This window comes from Triturus cristatus, chromosome 9, assembly GCF_964204655.1.
Source record: "Triturus cristatus chromosome 9, aTriCri1.1, whole genome shotgun sequence".
Classification (NCBI taxonomy): domain Eukaryota; kingdom Metazoa; phylum Chordata; class Amphibia; order Caudata; family Salamandridae; genus Triturus; species Triturus cristatus.
The window spans coordinates 191,517,771-191,535,359 of NC_140592.1; the positions used below are offsets into that span (position 1 = coordinate 191,517,771).

The following is a 17,589-nucleotide window of genomic DNA, read 5'->3' on the forward strand; positions in this document are numbered from 1 at the left end:
GTGAGTGCAATGAGAAATGTAAGTTTACAGGGTAGAAACTGGAGAGAGCATGAGTGTAAAGGCTCAAATGGGGATCCCATTAGCCTTGTTAACACAATGTTGAGATTTCAAGCAGGGTTTAGGAGTACACCAGGTGCAATGACTCATTTGAGGCCCTGTTAATAAGCTTTGATTCGAGGGATTCTGAATATAGTGGGGTGTTTTTGCAGATATGCGTCTACTGCTGCTTGATGTAACATTATGGGAGTGAACTCTAGCCCAGAGGTATGCTAGTGAACTAAATAGCAGACAATGTCTGAGGTTTTGCTTTTAAGGGGTCAATATATTTTGAATGGCAATAGTCAATTAAACATTTCCACTTTGCCGCATAACAGGCTCTAGTAGTGGATCTTCTTCCTTCTTTAAGACTAGCCATACACTTTTGAGGTAGATTCAAGTATCTAAATTTTAAGACTCTAGGAGCCAGATTGCAAGATTGAGCGATCTGGCGTTTGGATGTGGTACTGGTCCCTGGTTTTGGGTTAGAAGGTCCTGCCAGTTGGGAAGTACCAGGTGTGGGACTACTGAGAGTTCCAGTAGTGTGGTGAACAATGTTTGTCTGGCCCATGTCTGAGCCACTAGGACGAGAGTTAGAGACAGTCTGCCAAACTTTGCGAATAAGATGTGAAAAAAGTGGGAGAGGTGGAAAAGTGTAAGCAAATATGCCTGAACAACTCAGCCAGTGTGCTGCACTGGACTGTGGGTATGGGAACCTGGAGGTGAAGTTTGGGCATTTAGCATTTTCTGCTGTGCCGAATAGGTCTATATCTGAGTGACCCCATTGTTGGAAGAATGGGTTGAAAACTTGTGGGTTGAGCTCCCAGTCGTCTCCTGCTGAGGAGCTCCGCAAAGTCGTTGTCTAACCCCGGTATGTACTCTCCTAAAAGGTGAATGTTGTGCCTGAGTGCATCCGTCCATTAGGTCAAGTCTGGGTGAGATAGCTGAGGTGACCTGGTGCCCCCCTGTTTTTGGAGATAATACATGGTAGTCATTTTGTCTGTTTTGATGAGAACCACTTTGCCAGTGAGGTAAGGAAGGAAAGCTTCCTGCGCTAGATGAACAGCTAGCAGCTCTATGTGATTGATATGGAGATGAGTTTGTGTGTTCAGTGGCCCTGTACAGTCAGTCTGTTATGATCCTCTGAGGAACTGGGTCCAGGAAAGGCTGCCCCTTTAGAAGACTTCTGGTATTCCACCACTGAAGAGAGTGGGAAGCTTGACAGCTGATCAACACTAAATCATATAACTGACTGTCTGCTTGTGTCCATTGATGCACTAAGCAATCTTGAAACAGGCGCATATACAGCCTTACATTAGGAACTATGGCTATGAATTACACCATGATTCCAAGGAGACGCATAACCATTGTCCCTATGAGACACTGGATAGGTTTAAACTGTGGAATATGTGCTTGAAAGGTTTGAGTTCTTTTTGTATTTGGGTAAGCTATCCCTCTGTGTGACTGGAGGATGGCTCTCAGTTAACATATCTGGAGGAGCTGCAGCTGAGATATGACTGCATTGATTGTGAAACCTAATCTGGTGGGAGTGCCTCTCCAGATGTTTGTGAGTTAGCCCTTTTTCTTGCTGTTGCAAGCACAAACGTTAGGTGGTAGTTGACCCTTTATGTATGTTGGGTCAGTAGGGGACAGCTTATATTCTATATCTACCCGTGGTGTAAGGACACATGCTTTTACCCGGTCCATAAAAATATCTGTTGTATGTCTAAGGATACCTTTAAGTATCGACCAGTATTGCGCAGAGCATTGAATGGATGAAAGTTTCTCGAATAGGAAATCATCCTCAGTGGTTCAGTGTGGAGCTGAACCTTATGGTAACTAGTTGCCCTCCCTATGATGTCATAATATGTAGTGGTATCATCTGGAGGAGAAGGTTTTGACAGATAGAGGTCCACGTTAGTGTCTGCACGTGGGTCTCTGTCGTAAGTGTCCCACAAGTCACCCTGAGGGGGAATAGAATGCTGGTCCCCATCATCTTCAAAATAATTAATATAATCCTCTGAGGAATAGAGCGTGTCTGCAGGAAGTGAAGGTGGTGGAGTGCGCTCCCTTGGTGCCAGTGGTGATGGTGGACTAATGGGCGGTAGACTGATGGCATTATCCAACCTCTATCTGATTTGGTGGGCAGGGGTTTTCCAGAGCTTCCTCAAAAGGTAAGAGTCTTTTGGCTGGCTTCTCCTTTGTGTGAGGTGGTGTAGCCAGGATGTGACCGGTGTCACGATGAATCACCAGCTGCTTCTGTCTGGAATCAAGATGTTCTTGCAAACTTTCAAGTACAGGTTTGACAGTTTCGGGGCTCGCGTTTTGTTTGGCAAAACTAAGACTTTGGTTTCTGAAATTGCCTAAAGCACCGAAGGTTTGGATACAGAGTGTTTCTAATCCGATGTTGGTTTCAGTGCTGGTGCATTCGATTTTGAGTTTTAGCTCGAGGAAGAAGACTGGTGGGAATGGGCTTTGTGCTGTTCTTTCGGTGTCAGGCTGGGGCTAGGCATTTCTGGTACAGATGATCAGTACCAACCATGGCCCGAAAGCAATGGTGGCCCGTGCGAAAGCTTCAGTCAGTCAGAACCAGATGGACGACCCTTTGGGATGGTTTGTTGAGGCTGTGGCCGGGAAGGATGGGGCACAGCACTCGCAATTTGGCTTAGTGGAAGGTCCCGGATTTCAACCTCGGACCCTGAACTGTTGCCATGGAAGAAAGAGCCCTCATCTGCTGCTGAGGCCTGGGCATGAGCTTTGTGGTGATACTCTTTGGATCCAAAGATATTCAGAGTGTCATCGACGGTGCGTCTGGACATTTCGAGACATTTTGCATGTAGATCATGCAGCGTCTTCGACCCGAAGGATTTACACGCCTTGCAGATGGACTCGTGAGGATCCAGGTGAAGGGTTACTAGAACATCCCTGTGCAGACCAATGCATGGAATACAGCAAAGGGATATAGGGGAGACAATACTATATCCTATGCTAGGATGTACTTAGCAGAACAAAAAGACAAAAATAGATAAAGTTTAAAACCATCTCACTGATGGCCTAATCAGTCTTTATTCTTGGACACCCCGGATTGGACTTAAAAGATGCCAAATGGGGATGATAAAGGGTGCAATTAGTGCCCCTCATCCCTCCTTACTGCTCTTTTGCCCACATGTTTCGTCCATTATCAATCGTCCTTATGGGGTCGTTTGGACTTCCTCAGGACTAGAGATCCCACTTACTTAATAACCCTCATCGACTAAATTAAGTTTAAGGAAATAGAGGATATATTTATGTGTTATAATGACCTTGCTTGTCACTTTCTATATACACACACAACGGGTCTTCCACAACGTGTTTCTCTGAAAGTGGAGTGCAAGCATCTCCCTGTAGTCACACTTTTTTCAAGGAAAGGACGCCCCTCAATCATACCTCTTGCTGCCTCACAGAGACCAAAGTCCTCTGATCCCCAACTCCACAAGATAACATTCTCAGCCCAGCAAAGATGCATCTGCCATGATTATTAGTTCTGGGCAGTGTAGGGATAAAGTTCTGCCCTGCTCCATTTGCGTTCTGGCAGCCACCACTGCATGTCTGTTGCAGTCTCCTCCAAACCCTGAATGGACTCTGACAAGTTCCCCCCCCATTGCAGAGCCCACTGTGACTTTAAATCCCACTGTACAGCTCACATGTGCCATCAAGCATGGTCCAGTAGCAGGATTCAGGAGGTCATATAGTCTCAGAGCTGCTCTCAATGAGACCCAGGTCAAAGGTTGAAACATCGGTATTGTAGCCTGAATGTCCTGGGCTCATTGATGCGGAGGAGAGGTTAGGAGCAATACCATATCCAGGATGGCTCCAATGAAAGGGAGCTTCTGTCAAGGGATCAGGTGTGGCTTTGGCACATGGATGGAAAATTATAAAGATGTTAACTGATTGGCAGTCAACTGGAGGTTGTCAATAAGTGATTGAGACAAGCTCACCTTCAGGAACCAGCCATTGAGGTATGGGAAGACTGGTACCCCCAACATTCAAAGATGTGCAGTGACTACCACCATTACATTTGTGCACCCCTACGGACAACAGCGTGGCTAAAGAGGAGAACTGAAAGTGCTCGTGGCTAACCTGAAACTATAGGTAATGCCTGTGAGACTGCAGGATTAGAACGTGAAAATAGGGGCAGTGTAAGCCCAACTGCACTATCCAGCATCCTGGATCCAGAGCAGAACAAACATGAGCCTGGGGGAGCATCTTAAACTTGTCCTTTTTAAGCAAGCAGTTAAGAGGGCACAAATCTAAAATAGGACGAAGTCCTCCATCTTTTTTCGGCACCAGAAAGTAATGGGAGTAGCAGCCAGTCCCTCTTTCTGATGGACACATTCTCTCTATGGCTCCCTTGTCCAAGAGAACCTGAATTTTCTCCTGTAAGGTGGACAAGTGGTCTCCAGAAAGTGTTGTGATGTAGCTGGCTTGTGCGGAGGGGTGGATAGTAAAGGTAGGATGTATGCATCCTGGACAACTTGAAGCACCCATATCTTTGGCACCTGTGGAGGTAATAACTTATCCTGCCTCCAACTTTGCGACAAATCGCGTCCGAAGGCAAACTAAAGGTGCTGTGGAGTGGCAGGGGACTAGATAGTGGATTGCCCATGAATATCTGGGCTCTGTCAGCTGGATTCCTGACCTCTACCTTAAAAAGGCTGATGGGTCCGCTGGTGTGGAGGCAGGTTTAAGTGGTTACCTTTAGTGATGCCTCTTCCAAAGTCTCAAAAAGGGCAAAGCTGTTGGTAAAACTGCTGCTTGGGTACTGAAAGGCCAAGGAAGTGTGCTTTGCTTTGTTCAAAGCTCTCCAGGGTTAGTCTTCTGTGTCTGTGAAGAGATGGGCACTATGACATGGTACCTCCATCAGCTAAGCTTGGTCAGCACTCAAGCCCATGGATCAGATCTCTACAATAGTGGAAATTCAGAGCATACTGTGGGAATATATGGTATGCTGGTGCTCAGCACTAGTACTACACAAGCTCTAGAATAAAGGTGGCAATACTTGGCAAATTTTGGCCACCCAAGAAATGAAGATGTGCACCCCTTATATAATGCTGGAACTGACATAAGGATGGCAATTACTGGCATATTGTGACCATCCATTTAATTATGGGGCCAAGAATACACAACGATGGCCCTGTACTTTTCGGCATATTGTGGGCATCCATGTTATGATGGTCCCTGCTGCACATCATCATATTAAGCTGTAAATTGGAGGATGGGGGTAATTAGTTACCTTTTGTGTACTTCCTAGGCTTGAGATGGTGGCACATAGGTAGGCAAATAAAAACCTATGCATGTGATGCAGCAGCACAAGCGAGTACCAAACAAAAGCAATTGCTAAAAATGAAAATCTGGTGTTAAAAGGACAAAATTGTTAGATTTTCTCATTAAAATAATTAACTTGCGTTTTAGAAAATATTTTTTTTCCGTAAATGAAAGCCCTGTATTTGAAGGCAAAATATGCAACATCATTTTACTTTTAATTATATAATTTAAGCTGATGTGATACTGACTAATACGGTCTGAAATCAACCTGAAAAAAACAGAACTACTGTAAAAGTCTATAAAATAAGTGTAGCCCAGGAGCGTACTCTATGAGAATGTAAGATTTATATATTTTTCTACTCTGCTCTGTCAAGGACATTGTCAGGTATAAATGTATATTAGGGAGAAGCAGGATGGAAAAATGAAAAAGTGCGAGGTATTGGTGAAGACCGGCACTATGAAAAATGCTATGCCAAGTAAAAATGCATTTTCTGAACTGGCTTGCAGCCATTTCAGTGAAATTGAGCTGAAACAAACAATTTTCTGAAAATTATCTTGTAGCAGTTGTAGCTCCAACATTATGGGGGAGGATATGGCACATCATGAAGTACTGGGATTTTTTTTGTTAGTGCCCTTTCCTTTCAGAAGGAATGACTTTTCAGAAAATGTATGTAAAATGGTTACAGAGAAATACACTATTTGGTCCCAATTTCTCAAAATTCTTTCAGCAAGACCACCACCAAAACACCCTGGAATACGTCATGCATGCTCACTGCTATCTGGGTTAGTTACACATCTACACTTTTAAATATCTCCCATTTCCCACCGCAAAACGCCCCCATAATTAAGGTAGGATGGGTTAGTCCAATACAAATTCGTACAAATTTCATACACTTGCCGTTTGAAGATCGGGTGTCGAAATGTATTAGTTTAACCCCATCTGCTTAGCCGTCTAGATGCTTTGTGTGGCACTCAGGTCAATAGCAAGTCTTGTTTATTTTAAAGATGATGCGAAACTAAGGTACCCCATGTATCACTCAGTGTATTCAAAGGGGAATATCTAGAGTAGTCTTTCAGGAGAACATCAAATAAATTGCATAAATTTACAGTGACCAACCTTTTGGTTTACAAGGACTAAGCTTATTAGCATCAGGCAAAATTACCATGAATAATTTGTATGTTTTCGGATAGCTAAAGCAATTCTCAGGAGGGAGAACTACCTTGTGTAGGAGGCTGGCTCAGTATATGGTGTACACCTACTGGTGAGGCGCCCTACACGGAGTCCAGACAATCCTGAGTGATAGATGTAGTGGCCCCTGAAAACCAAAGCTCTCAAGGTGTAGCTGTGGAGAGAAGCTAAGGCTTATCCAGGAGGGTGTAAAACGAATGCACTTACCACAAATGTCAGTCAGTAAGCTTACAAGCAAGAACGAACCACACAAGTGTAAGAAATATACCTCTGTATTTTTTAAACACCACACTAAGAACTACTTGGTATATGTTCTACCTGGAGATAGCAATACACAAGGTAATACTTTAAAACAGGTAAGAAAGCACAGAAATACACATGGGCCCATTATTGGGGAAGGGGGGATGCAAGACATATACTAAAACAAAATGGAATGTGAGGTAAATAACCAAACGAGACTGGTACCCAAGGATGAATAAGCCAGAGAAAGCACCTAAGGTAAGTAGATAAGTAGTTAGGGACCCCCAGGAGCCCGGTGCAGAGGTGTTACACTGGGTCACATGTCCATAGGATAACGGTGGGAAAGTCATGGTTGTTATTTTACTGCTTCAGAGCCCTTCCCAAAGGACCCAGAGGAAACCAGTTGCATCATGGCAGATTGGAGAGCCACCCCACCCGTGGATACCCAGGGAACCAGGATACCTACCCCAGGGAGCCCAGGTGCAAAGTGGAGTCCGAACCGCCTGTTGATGTCAATAGAGGATCTTGAAAGTTTGACGGCTACATCGTCTTGTAGACTAGGTCAGTGAAGACCAAACATGGATTCTGGAAGAGAAGTACCTGAAAGTAGAGGGGACAGAGTCCAAACCACAAGGGAAATGTCCAGGAGGAGCACAATACCACCTCTTATCGGAGGTGCGTGCAGTAGCATGCTGGTCTTGATGTAGCAGCTGTGGAGGCCAGGGGACGACGCAGGAGCACAGGAGATGTCCACAAGCTGTCCAACGTCAGTTAATGACTGCAGAAGAATCAGTGGCTGGCAGGACCACCAATAAGTCTTGGCAAATACAACAGTTGGGGTGCAATAAACAATGCTTGGTTGCAGACCAGCAAGGTCTGTCGGACTAACCCAGCAAGGGTAAGTCCAGGCCAGCCTTCAGCATGCACGAGAGCCAGCAGAAATAAATGGAGATCCTAGGAGGACCCTGTGGCAGCAGGCAGAGGGAGTCACAAGGAGGCCTCAACAGCACACAGTAGATGGACACCCATGTCACAGGCGATGCAGGGAGGGTGACACTCTTGAAGCTGTGCGAAGCTTGAGGGTGGGGATTCTTGGAGCTCAAAGATCTTCAGTCAGGAGAGTCAACAAGCCTTGGTAACGGCAGACAGATGCAGTGCACAGGGATGCGGTTCTAATCGGCTGGTGCGGTATTACAGTCTCCCATATTGCAGGGAAGACTAGTCAGGCCTCTGAGGAGCCGGGAGGTATACGTGGGACCGCAGGATAAGTAGAGCCGGTCATTGAGGTGCCTGCGAATGCAGGAAAATGACTCACTCACTGCAAGGGTGATTCCTTTTTGTTTGGATGCAAGCAGAGTCATGGAACACTCGAGGGATGCATAGCCAAGGAGTTGCATAAACTTTGAAGAGCGCGGATATGAAGTTGCAGTAGGAGACTTCGTACCAAGAACAGTTTTATCTTGGTTCCTGGTTCGATCCAGCAGCAGAGTTCCAGTATCCAACAGCAGAAGTGTCTTCCAACAGGTATTGACAAATCTTGACAAAGTCCAGAACAAGTATAAGGACCCACAATCAGGGGACCCCTAAAGTAATCCTAATAGGGGGAAGGACTCCTTCTGTAGTGACCCACATATTAGAGGTGGTCAGGGACGCTACTCTGAGGACCAAACCAGTCAGATGCAACCAGGGGCCAAGATACAAGATGGCAGAATCCAGCGGCCACCTGGAGGAGCTCTGGGGACCTCCCTGTGGGGTGTGGGGGGGAGAGAGGGGGAACTGTACAGGGGGGGTGGTTACTTGCCAATCCTTTGTATAGTCTCACGCCAGAGGGGGAGCCAAGGGCTCTTGTATTGGTGGAAACTATTTTATGCAAGGGGGGCACCCAATGTCCATCAGTCAGGTATCTTATAAAGCGTGACTGCTCACCTGTAAGGGTCTCAAAGCACTGGGGGAAAGGTCTGTGTTACGCTTGAGGCAGCTGTGCCATCTAATGCACTTTGGAGGCGCTCACAATCACCCCCACCCTATCTAATTCTAAAGGAGAGATTGTCACACCTCTCTTCTACAGTAAATTCTTTGTTCTGCCTTCCCCTGCCCTAGTTACGCTTCTCAGCAAGGGGGCAAAACAGTGACTGATGTTGGCAGCAGCACAATCTGAAAGGCAGACCCTGCAAGGCTACACAGGTAGGTATGGGGGGTCCTCTAAGGAACCCCCCCCCCGGTACATGATATCAGGCAACTAGCACTGGAATCGGTTTAGTTGCATGATTCCAACATGTTTGATACCAAACATGACTGGGTTGGGAGAAGCCATTATGCAGGTGGACATCTTGAGTTGCCGGTGTCCACTAATTGAAGCGGGCGGTCCGTGAGGGTAAGCGCGGTGGGACGGGCTGGAAGTTGACAGATGACGGAATAGGAATAATTAAATAAATAAATAATCTCTATTCAGTCATCTGTCGACACTCACCCCTGCCCCGCCGTGCTTAGCCGCAAGGACCACTCCTGTCCACTAAATACCTTAAAATGGCTTCCCCGCACTTACAAATCCCAAAGAATGGATTCTGGGTTGGTAGTAGGGGTACCACGGCTCACTAATAACCTGCCTGTGATCTGTAAAGCCTACCTTAGGGATGACTTGTAGGTCTCAAGTGCAGTGACCGGGATATAAGGAAAACCTAATATCTAAAGTGAAAAGGTGGATGCATTATTTCACATAGGCTGCAAAGGCAGACCTGAAGATACAGGTTGCATGGGCTCTCATGGTTGACATAATCCATGCTACAGCCCATGGGAGACCCCAGGTGTACCAATGCCCGGAGTACCTCAGTACCATATACTACAGACTTACAGGGGTACACCAGTATACCAATTGGGGGGTGTACAAAGTACTTACCAATGAATTGAGGATAGAGAGCACAGACACTGGGGTCCTGATTAGCAGGATCACAGTGCACTACAGTCAAAACACACTGACACCAGGCAAAAAGTGGGGGCAACTATGCGAGATAGATCATGCTTTTCCTACACCTTGGTTTGCTAAAATAACTTTACAAATGCTGCTCGGCTTCATGTTTTTTCATGATCTCGATTGGCTGCCTGTCCACTCCACCTGCCCACTTGTTTCATGCATCTTGATGCACCGATCGGCTGGTGTGTAGATGGATTTTTCTAGTCGAGGGAGGCACCTTATTGCCTGAAAGTTGTGCCTGTATGAGGGGTTGTGTGCTTCTTTTTCCAATGGACACACCACGGAGGCCAAAAGTGACTTTGATGGGATCATGAGTACTGCTCTCCCAAGCCATCACAGAGGATGGGCCCTTCATGTCGGTAGGCCATCACACACCCAATTCACATTTTGTCAGCAGACACTCATTGCTGATGTGCCAGCTAGCGAACACTTTGGTTCCTTATTTCACCATCTATATCAGTCCTCGTGCCTATCATTTTGTACTGCACTTTTGTTCCTGTAAATACAAACGCTGCTTCAACTTCACTGATTACCATTTCAAGTTAGTCTTTTATGCACTCTTAGTAGATTGCTTCAGTCTGTTGATGCTTTGAATTAGTTTGCCCCTTCTATTTGTGCTCCCTTCAGACCCATTCTCAGTGGTTTTGCATTTTAAATCTCCATTTTCTCCATATTTGAGACTTCTCGCTGGAGAATCCATACGTCCGTTATTTTGCTGTCCACAGCATGGATCAGTAAAGAGCTCTCTCATATCCCACGTCTTCCAAAAGAGACTAAGCAGAGTTCTTTTTCATTTGGTGTTTGGTGCAAATGCTAGAAATGTAAATAGGAAGGTCTACCAGAAACATAGTGAATTAGTCTAGCCTTTTAGTGACATATCACGCAACTACTTCTACTTACAAAAACAAATATAGGTCCTTCTTATATACTAGAAGGATGGCAAGGAAAACCAGTTTTTGTGGATTTGAACACAAAGAATTCAGTAAGTTAATGGAGACCATTCTATAAGCTGTAGAATAAAGTACTCTGTATTCTCATGTGGTAAGTGAAGCCGATATCTGACAGTAAGTGGGAAGATGAGCTAAGCTGTGTGTTCCATTAGAGGCAAAACAGGCCTGAACAACAAGTCAATTGAGAACATCAGGGACAGACATTAGAATGATAGGATAATAAAAGACACAACTAGACGAAAAGCATTTAAGTGTAAGTAGCCAACATACCCAAAATAAAGTCCAAAGAACCTTCGTTTTGCAGAACATATTTAAGGCCGTATTACGAGTTTGGCGGTCTTCATCTGGGACCCTCACCGCCGCAGTCCTAGGAAGACCACCAAGCCTGCGGAGCACCCACCCACCAGATTACGAGTTTAATGCAGTGAGTGTGGGTGGTATGTGAGGCTAATAGGAGAGCTTAACAAGCATACCACCGCCGTGAGAGAACCTGCAGTACGTTCCTGCACAGTGTGGCATGCATCAGGTCGTGAATGACAAACCGTGCAGCAACACAGGTGCAATTCCAGGGGCCACAACATGCCCTCCTGCTCACACAACCACATGGCCAGATTTGTCCGGGGCCCGGTTAGGGCCCCCTTACCTGCATTTACCCCAACCTTTTCTCGACAGGGTGCCTGCCATGAAATGGGCGGTGAAATGCAGGTTGTAATAGCTGGCAACGCCAGCATATTCAGGCCCTTTGAAGACTGCCGCTGCAGTGGTGACCTTGATCCCGGTGGAGGAAGTGGTCTTGTGGCAGTCCCACAGCCACACTTGTAGATGGGCGCACGGGTGGATGTGGTCGGACTGCCACCCTTTGTACAGCGATCTCAGGAAAGCCTGACTCTAAATAAGGCTCTTAATCTACAGAAACTATAGATTATAACTTTTTAACATTATACAGAAAGTTACAAAGTGAGAATAAACATGTCACACAACAAAGACAAAATGACAAGGGAAAATTAAGCCTACACCCACTGCCAGTGTCAGATTTTGAAAGCATTTCTGTTAACTAAAGTTCCATACACTGATTGTAACCAGTAGGACTATGGATAAGTTTAGTTTTTGGGGGGAAGGGTGGGGGTTTACATGTGATTCCCCAGATTTTTTAATTTTTATGGGCCGAGATGTCTGGCGTTTTATACCTCTGGGCAATTAAATCTTGCTGATTATTTCTTACTATATATGCTTGTCTACTAAAATGGTGCGACTATGACTTTGATGAAGTTGTGTGTGTGTGTGTGTGTGTGTGTCTCATTGTCGTGCAAATGACTCATGTAGGATGCAGTGTGGTAGTACAGCACCAACAAGGTGTATTAACAATATAAAAAGGCTGACAAAAAGGCCTGTGACTCTGTAGATAAGGCTACAGTGTTAGACTAACCTGTTCTGACACGTTTAGGCCTACATTTGGCATTAAATAAGTAAAAAGAAAATTTACTTTTTAGTCAAAAACGTTCAGTTGTCTAATGGTTAGAACTGAAACATGGAAGTTATTGAAAAATACGTGTTTCAGTATAACAGGGGCATGAAAGTATTATTATGGACCATAGCAGTTTCCCTCCGACAAGCCTTGCCAGTGATGAAAAAAGCATGTTTGTATCTTGGTAAAGGAAGCTCCTACAAATGTCATTCTTGAGATAATGTTCTAAAATGTTAAACTCTAATTCAAAGGGAAGCTCAGATTTTTAGGGCAAATGACAAACAAGGATTTCTAGAACTGCTGGTAAATTCTGCCATTCTGTAGCCAGAGTTGGAACCAGTTTGTGAAGTCAACAATCTTGCTCAGCGACTTGTAAATCAATTGCTCCCATGCCACAGGAGCTTGGAAAACTAGTGTACTTTATGGGCTGTGTCTGCTCAAAAGCTCCTGGTGCGGGAGCACCATCGTCAATACACAGAAGTTGAATTAGGTGTATGTGGAAGTAAGAGAGGAAAGGTTGACAGTTGGACCACAGAATGTAGACACAGAAGGAAAGTACAGTTGAAGCACATCTACTCAGGGACACCCTGGCACCTCACAAATAGGGGGGGGGGCGGGGACAATGGTTAGATGATCAGTTTGACCTGGTTTTCTTTTAATGGTGAGAGAATTGTCAAATGCCTATGTCAAATTCACTCATCTGAAGACATGGGCTCTTTGTCAGTGGTACCAAGCAGAAACAAGTGTACAGTAGGCTCAGAACAGTGAGTTTAAAGGGCATATTGCAGTAACTCAACAGCACCAAATCCATTGACATCATAGACATAAATCTCAGTGTCACAGTTAATACTGCAATTATGGCAAAGTGAAGAACTGGGAATTAGACTTAAGAACTACTGTTCAGGCGGTGGTGCTATCCCACAATCTCGGCTTGGTCACACAACATCCATAGCAGCATTGTTTACCGTCTTATGACTAGAATATCCAGGAAGGAGAACACAAGATGGCAAGACATACAAGTACCACACATTGGAAAAATCATCACCATCCTGGGCGTTTGGGCATTTTCCATTTCCCTGCAAAAGTAACCACACGTTTTGCTCATGGTTGTTAACTATCTGGCTCAGCCATTTGAGGAAAAATTGAATATTGGTTACTTAGGAGCATTTCCCTTATTGTTTCTCAAATGCTAGATAGCACAGGTGAAGCAGGATTTCCTTTCCCTGTTAAATCTCGCTTTGTTGAATTTTCCTCTCTCACTCATCCTTTGTTGGGAGAACGTTCAAGAAAAAATTTAAGTTTACATGTACTCAAAGCTGGGTAACCTTACGTACACCTAAACCTATGTACATGTAATTAAGTGTCCTGTTTAGTATTGCCGCAAATGTTAAAAGACAAAAAAAATTGATAACACATTTTAACACTAAAGGAAGAAATTGCTCACCCAATAGATGAAAAAAAACTCACATGAAAAATTCCTGCTAACTTAAATTCAACTTTCACTGCTCTACCACTATGGATTGGAAAACTGTTAGGCCCTCTACTTTCAGAAAAGAAGAAATGGTCTTTCGACTTTGTTTTCTTTGAAGGTGCTTAGAAAACGGAATTGGGGCTCTTTCGGTGATTTATTTTTTTATCAGAAATTTAGGAAACTGCTTTTACGATAAGGCACTACATCATTTTACTGGCAATCCCTCAATAAAGTATACGGAGGGATATGAAATAATGCCGTGCCACTGCAATGAAATAAATGGAAGTGATAAAACAATGCATGGGTTTATTTTTTCAGAACAAGAACAGCTGAAGCCAAGCACTGAATAGCACAAAAGGAGCTGCAGTACAAAAGGCCCTGCTCGTCAAACACAATAAATGAAATTTAATGACCTATTTCATTGGCACATTATGTACAATATACTACACTTCCAGACAGATTCATTACCTCCTGGATTTTATTGCTAGCCAGATACTATTACTGTTGACAGTCTCATTTCCAATATGCCCACAACATTATGTTTGATAAGCAGCGGCGCAGCAGCTTTCAAGTCATTCTGTGGGATTATTTGTCAAAGCTTTCTTTGTTCCTGACAAGTGTTTCTGGATAATCTCAAAATACTTTTCAGCAGAGTTTACATTCCAATAGCAGCCGCTTCGTGGGTTTTACTGCAATGCTCATACAGTTTCCCTAGCCTATTCCAGCTCTGGATTGCCAAACCGAGAGAAAAAAAAACACACCTGCCAAAAAATTGTAGGGGCTGCAAAAGAGCTACAAAAAAAACACAAATGAAATTGTACACACCATACAGGAATAAAAGGTTCTCAAACAGAACTAATACACATCATTTTAAAAATAATAATTTTACAGCTGCTGATTATTTTTAATGCACAAAACGATGCTAAAGGCCTCACTTACCTGGAATTGGTATAATGGGAATACTTTCATTTGGAACCACACGAGGGGAACTGCTGTCATCCACGTAGAAGTGAGCGGTCTGAAAACACTTTCTGTAGGACAACAGCGAAAACGTGCAATTAAGATTCACTAGGGACGAAACCACTTCAAGTTCAATTTAGAAACATGCTGGTTTATTCGCCATCAGTTAACTATTTTCCTTTCTTGTATACAGGAACATGCATACTGCGTGAATATATATCTTACTATGCCGCACTACTCTCTGCATAATGACTTCATCATGCTAATATGTAAAAAGAAAAAAAAGTACATGGCCAACAATCACCCACCACACACAGAAATACACTGGCACCAATATTGTACGCGTCCAATTATGCCGGCATAGTTATTAAGGCAGTTTTTGACTGCTTAGCAGAACCGTTTGCAGGAGCTCGGAATGCACAATTAAGCAGGGACGTAAACAAATACAAAAACACAAGCACAGAAGGCACGCAGCAGACAGCTTTATGGTACTTGAAACGCATTCCTAATCAGCTCGGATACACGACGGCGTCAGCATGTAAAAGCGCCGCTCCATTAGAGGCAGGGCTGTTTGCAAAAGTACAGAGGGCACGGTACAACAAATATATCCAGAGCTGGGCCTGGGAGGGCAGCCTGCGCCGAGGGGAAAGCAGAGTAAGTGGTGCACACCGAACAGGAAAGTAAATATTCACGCGGTCGGCAGTAGCTTACCTGTACTTAAAGCAAAGGAGGGAGCACAGGCTGGTCATCATACAGAGGGCACTTAGACGGAGCAGGTTGAGGGCTCCCAGCAGCGCGTGCATGGCGACGTGGAGTGAAGGCAGGGCTCGCGGCTCCGGCGTCACTGCTCATTGCAGGGCTAATGAGCAGCTCGAGGCTGGGCCTGGAACTGAATATTTAACGAGTCCAGCTCGGCGTGAGCGGCTCCTGTGACAGCAGAAGGGGCCCCCTGCGTGCCTAGTAGTAGCTGCCAACAATAGCCACACCGGGGAGGCCCGCCTCCTTTCAGCAGCCGTCTCCACGACGCCGGACTACGGTGCTAAAGTGTCAGTGAGACTCCTCTTACGAGCTGGCTGTCTTCGCCCGACCACCGTACTATCTATATATACATATAATATACAAACGCAGACTGTCCACAATAGTAACCGCTCACTGGAACATTCAGAGTCACTTCTGCGCTAGTCTGGAGGGAGTACAGAGCTCGTGCACAATTACAGATGTGCTTTAAATACAACAGACTTCAAACCCATTTGATTACCTGCAAATGGGGCAGCTGTTTCCGTCATCCACCAGGCGAAAATACTGTCTTACTGGAATTTTAAGACTCACAAAAAGGCCATAATATCAGACAAAATGTACGCGCCGTATTTATGAATCTAGTCTAGACAGATTGATTGATGGTTTATAGCTCATGTGTATAATTCACGCTTTCAGAATTCCAGTAAACTCTTCTTGTAAATTATGAAATGTGCATTTTATAGGGCTTCGAATACAACTGGGTGGTATTACTTTATGCGTAACTTCACTCCAGTTTCACACAAATGCACAAAGTTTATTGCAAAGTAATAAAAAACACTAGTAAAAACGGAAATAACACGGAAACAGACCCCCAAAAGCTACTTTATCGACTTGCTATCTGCCCGATAAGTATTTTAAAATTATGTTTCTGGCCTCTTTGAACATTAACAGCACATCTTTGCAATAAACGAGCGCTGGTAGCATCGCACTGAGCTGGCACCTGTCAGCCCCATCTGTCCTCTGCCACACACCAGGCTTGACACAAAGACCACGTGTCCCAGAATACTCTCTTGCCAGTTAACACTCCAGGTATTGGTTGCACTTTGAATTTGCGTGCGTGCACGTTTTTTTTAGACGTAAAAGGGAAAGGCCTTCCGGGTTCTGACCCCATCCTTCTCAGGCAATGCACACCCAAGGCGCAGAAAAGGAAACAAGCATTTTGCAATGCAATAGGTGTCGCATTTCTTTTAGAGTTTGAGCCATTGGCGTTGTAATGGAAATGTGTTTTACTCTTCTGTGAGAGACAGGGCCAGACTGGCCGTAGCGGGCACCGGGCAATCCCCCGGTGGGCCGCACGGGTGGGGGCCGGTTTTGCTGGGGGCCGTTTTTGTTACAGGGCCGTTTTTGCAGCACAGCTGCAAAATCGGCCCTGTAACAAAAACGGCCGAAAACCGGCCCAGGCAAAGAGCTTGGCAGCACCCCCAACCCCCAGGGGTCCGGCCGAGCACTTTGCCAGGGCCGGTTGTGGTTCCCAGTCCAGCCCTGGTGAGAGAGCGCGAATGCGAACGTGATAGATGGGGAGAGCGAGATGGTATATAGAGATAGTTATTTGCGTACTTAAATGAGTGGTAGAGTGAAGAGAGCGCGAATGAGATAGTGAGGGAAAGAGTTAGAGAAAGGTAGAGTTACATGCTGGCGGCAGGGGGCACTTGTAAAGAGCATTGTCAGGGTGAAGCTGCTCCCACAGCTACTGATTATATTCTGGTGTCCCCCTGTGTTGTCATACTTTACAAATATACTAATGCGATGCAAACAAAATGCTGTGGACACATCATGGTGGCCAGTAGCACGCTTTCAGCTGGTGCAGTGTGTCCACGGGTAGCTGCGTTGCCCTGAAGAGCGCGCCCACAATGCTGTACCTTGCGGTACTCCCTCTGACTGCCCCCTCCATCTAGCACCGCCCAAACAGCCACTGCATTGTAGGAGTCAAGCAGTAGCAGGAAGCTCAACGTGGACGCATCATGGTGACCAGCATCATGCTGTAACCTAGTACTCAGTATTTGTGGGCAACTGTGTTGCCCTGAAGAGCTCGGCCATATTGTTGTTCCCTGCGTGGTCCCTCTGCCCACCCTCTCCCTGTAGCACCACCCAAACAGCCACTGCGCAAAATGAAAATGGCGTGCCATGCTGTTTAAAAAATCCAATATATTTATTCGTTTATTTAGTTTGCGAGCCACGCATTATTAAAAGAAAGGGGCGTGGCCC

The 17,589-nt window shown here is 45.1% G+C and overlaps 1 protein-coding gene across 6 annotated transcripts in view; it reads right to left on the minus strand.

The window, feature by feature from the left end:
* PTPRG (protein tyrosine phosphatase receptor type G) overlaps positions 1 to 17,589 on the minus strand; it is a 1,080,885-nt gene that overhangs the window by 145,080 nt on the left and 918,216 nt on the right. For all 6 annotated transcript variants that reach the window (XM_085624730.1, XM_085624729.1, XM_085624728.1 and 3 more), the window contains one exon: positions 14,566 to 14,657. In XM_085624730.1, the coding sequence (XP_085480856.1) occupies positions 14,566 to 14,657 (92 nt within the window). The remainder of the gene's footprint in view (positions 1 to 14,565; positions 14,658 to 17,589) is intronic.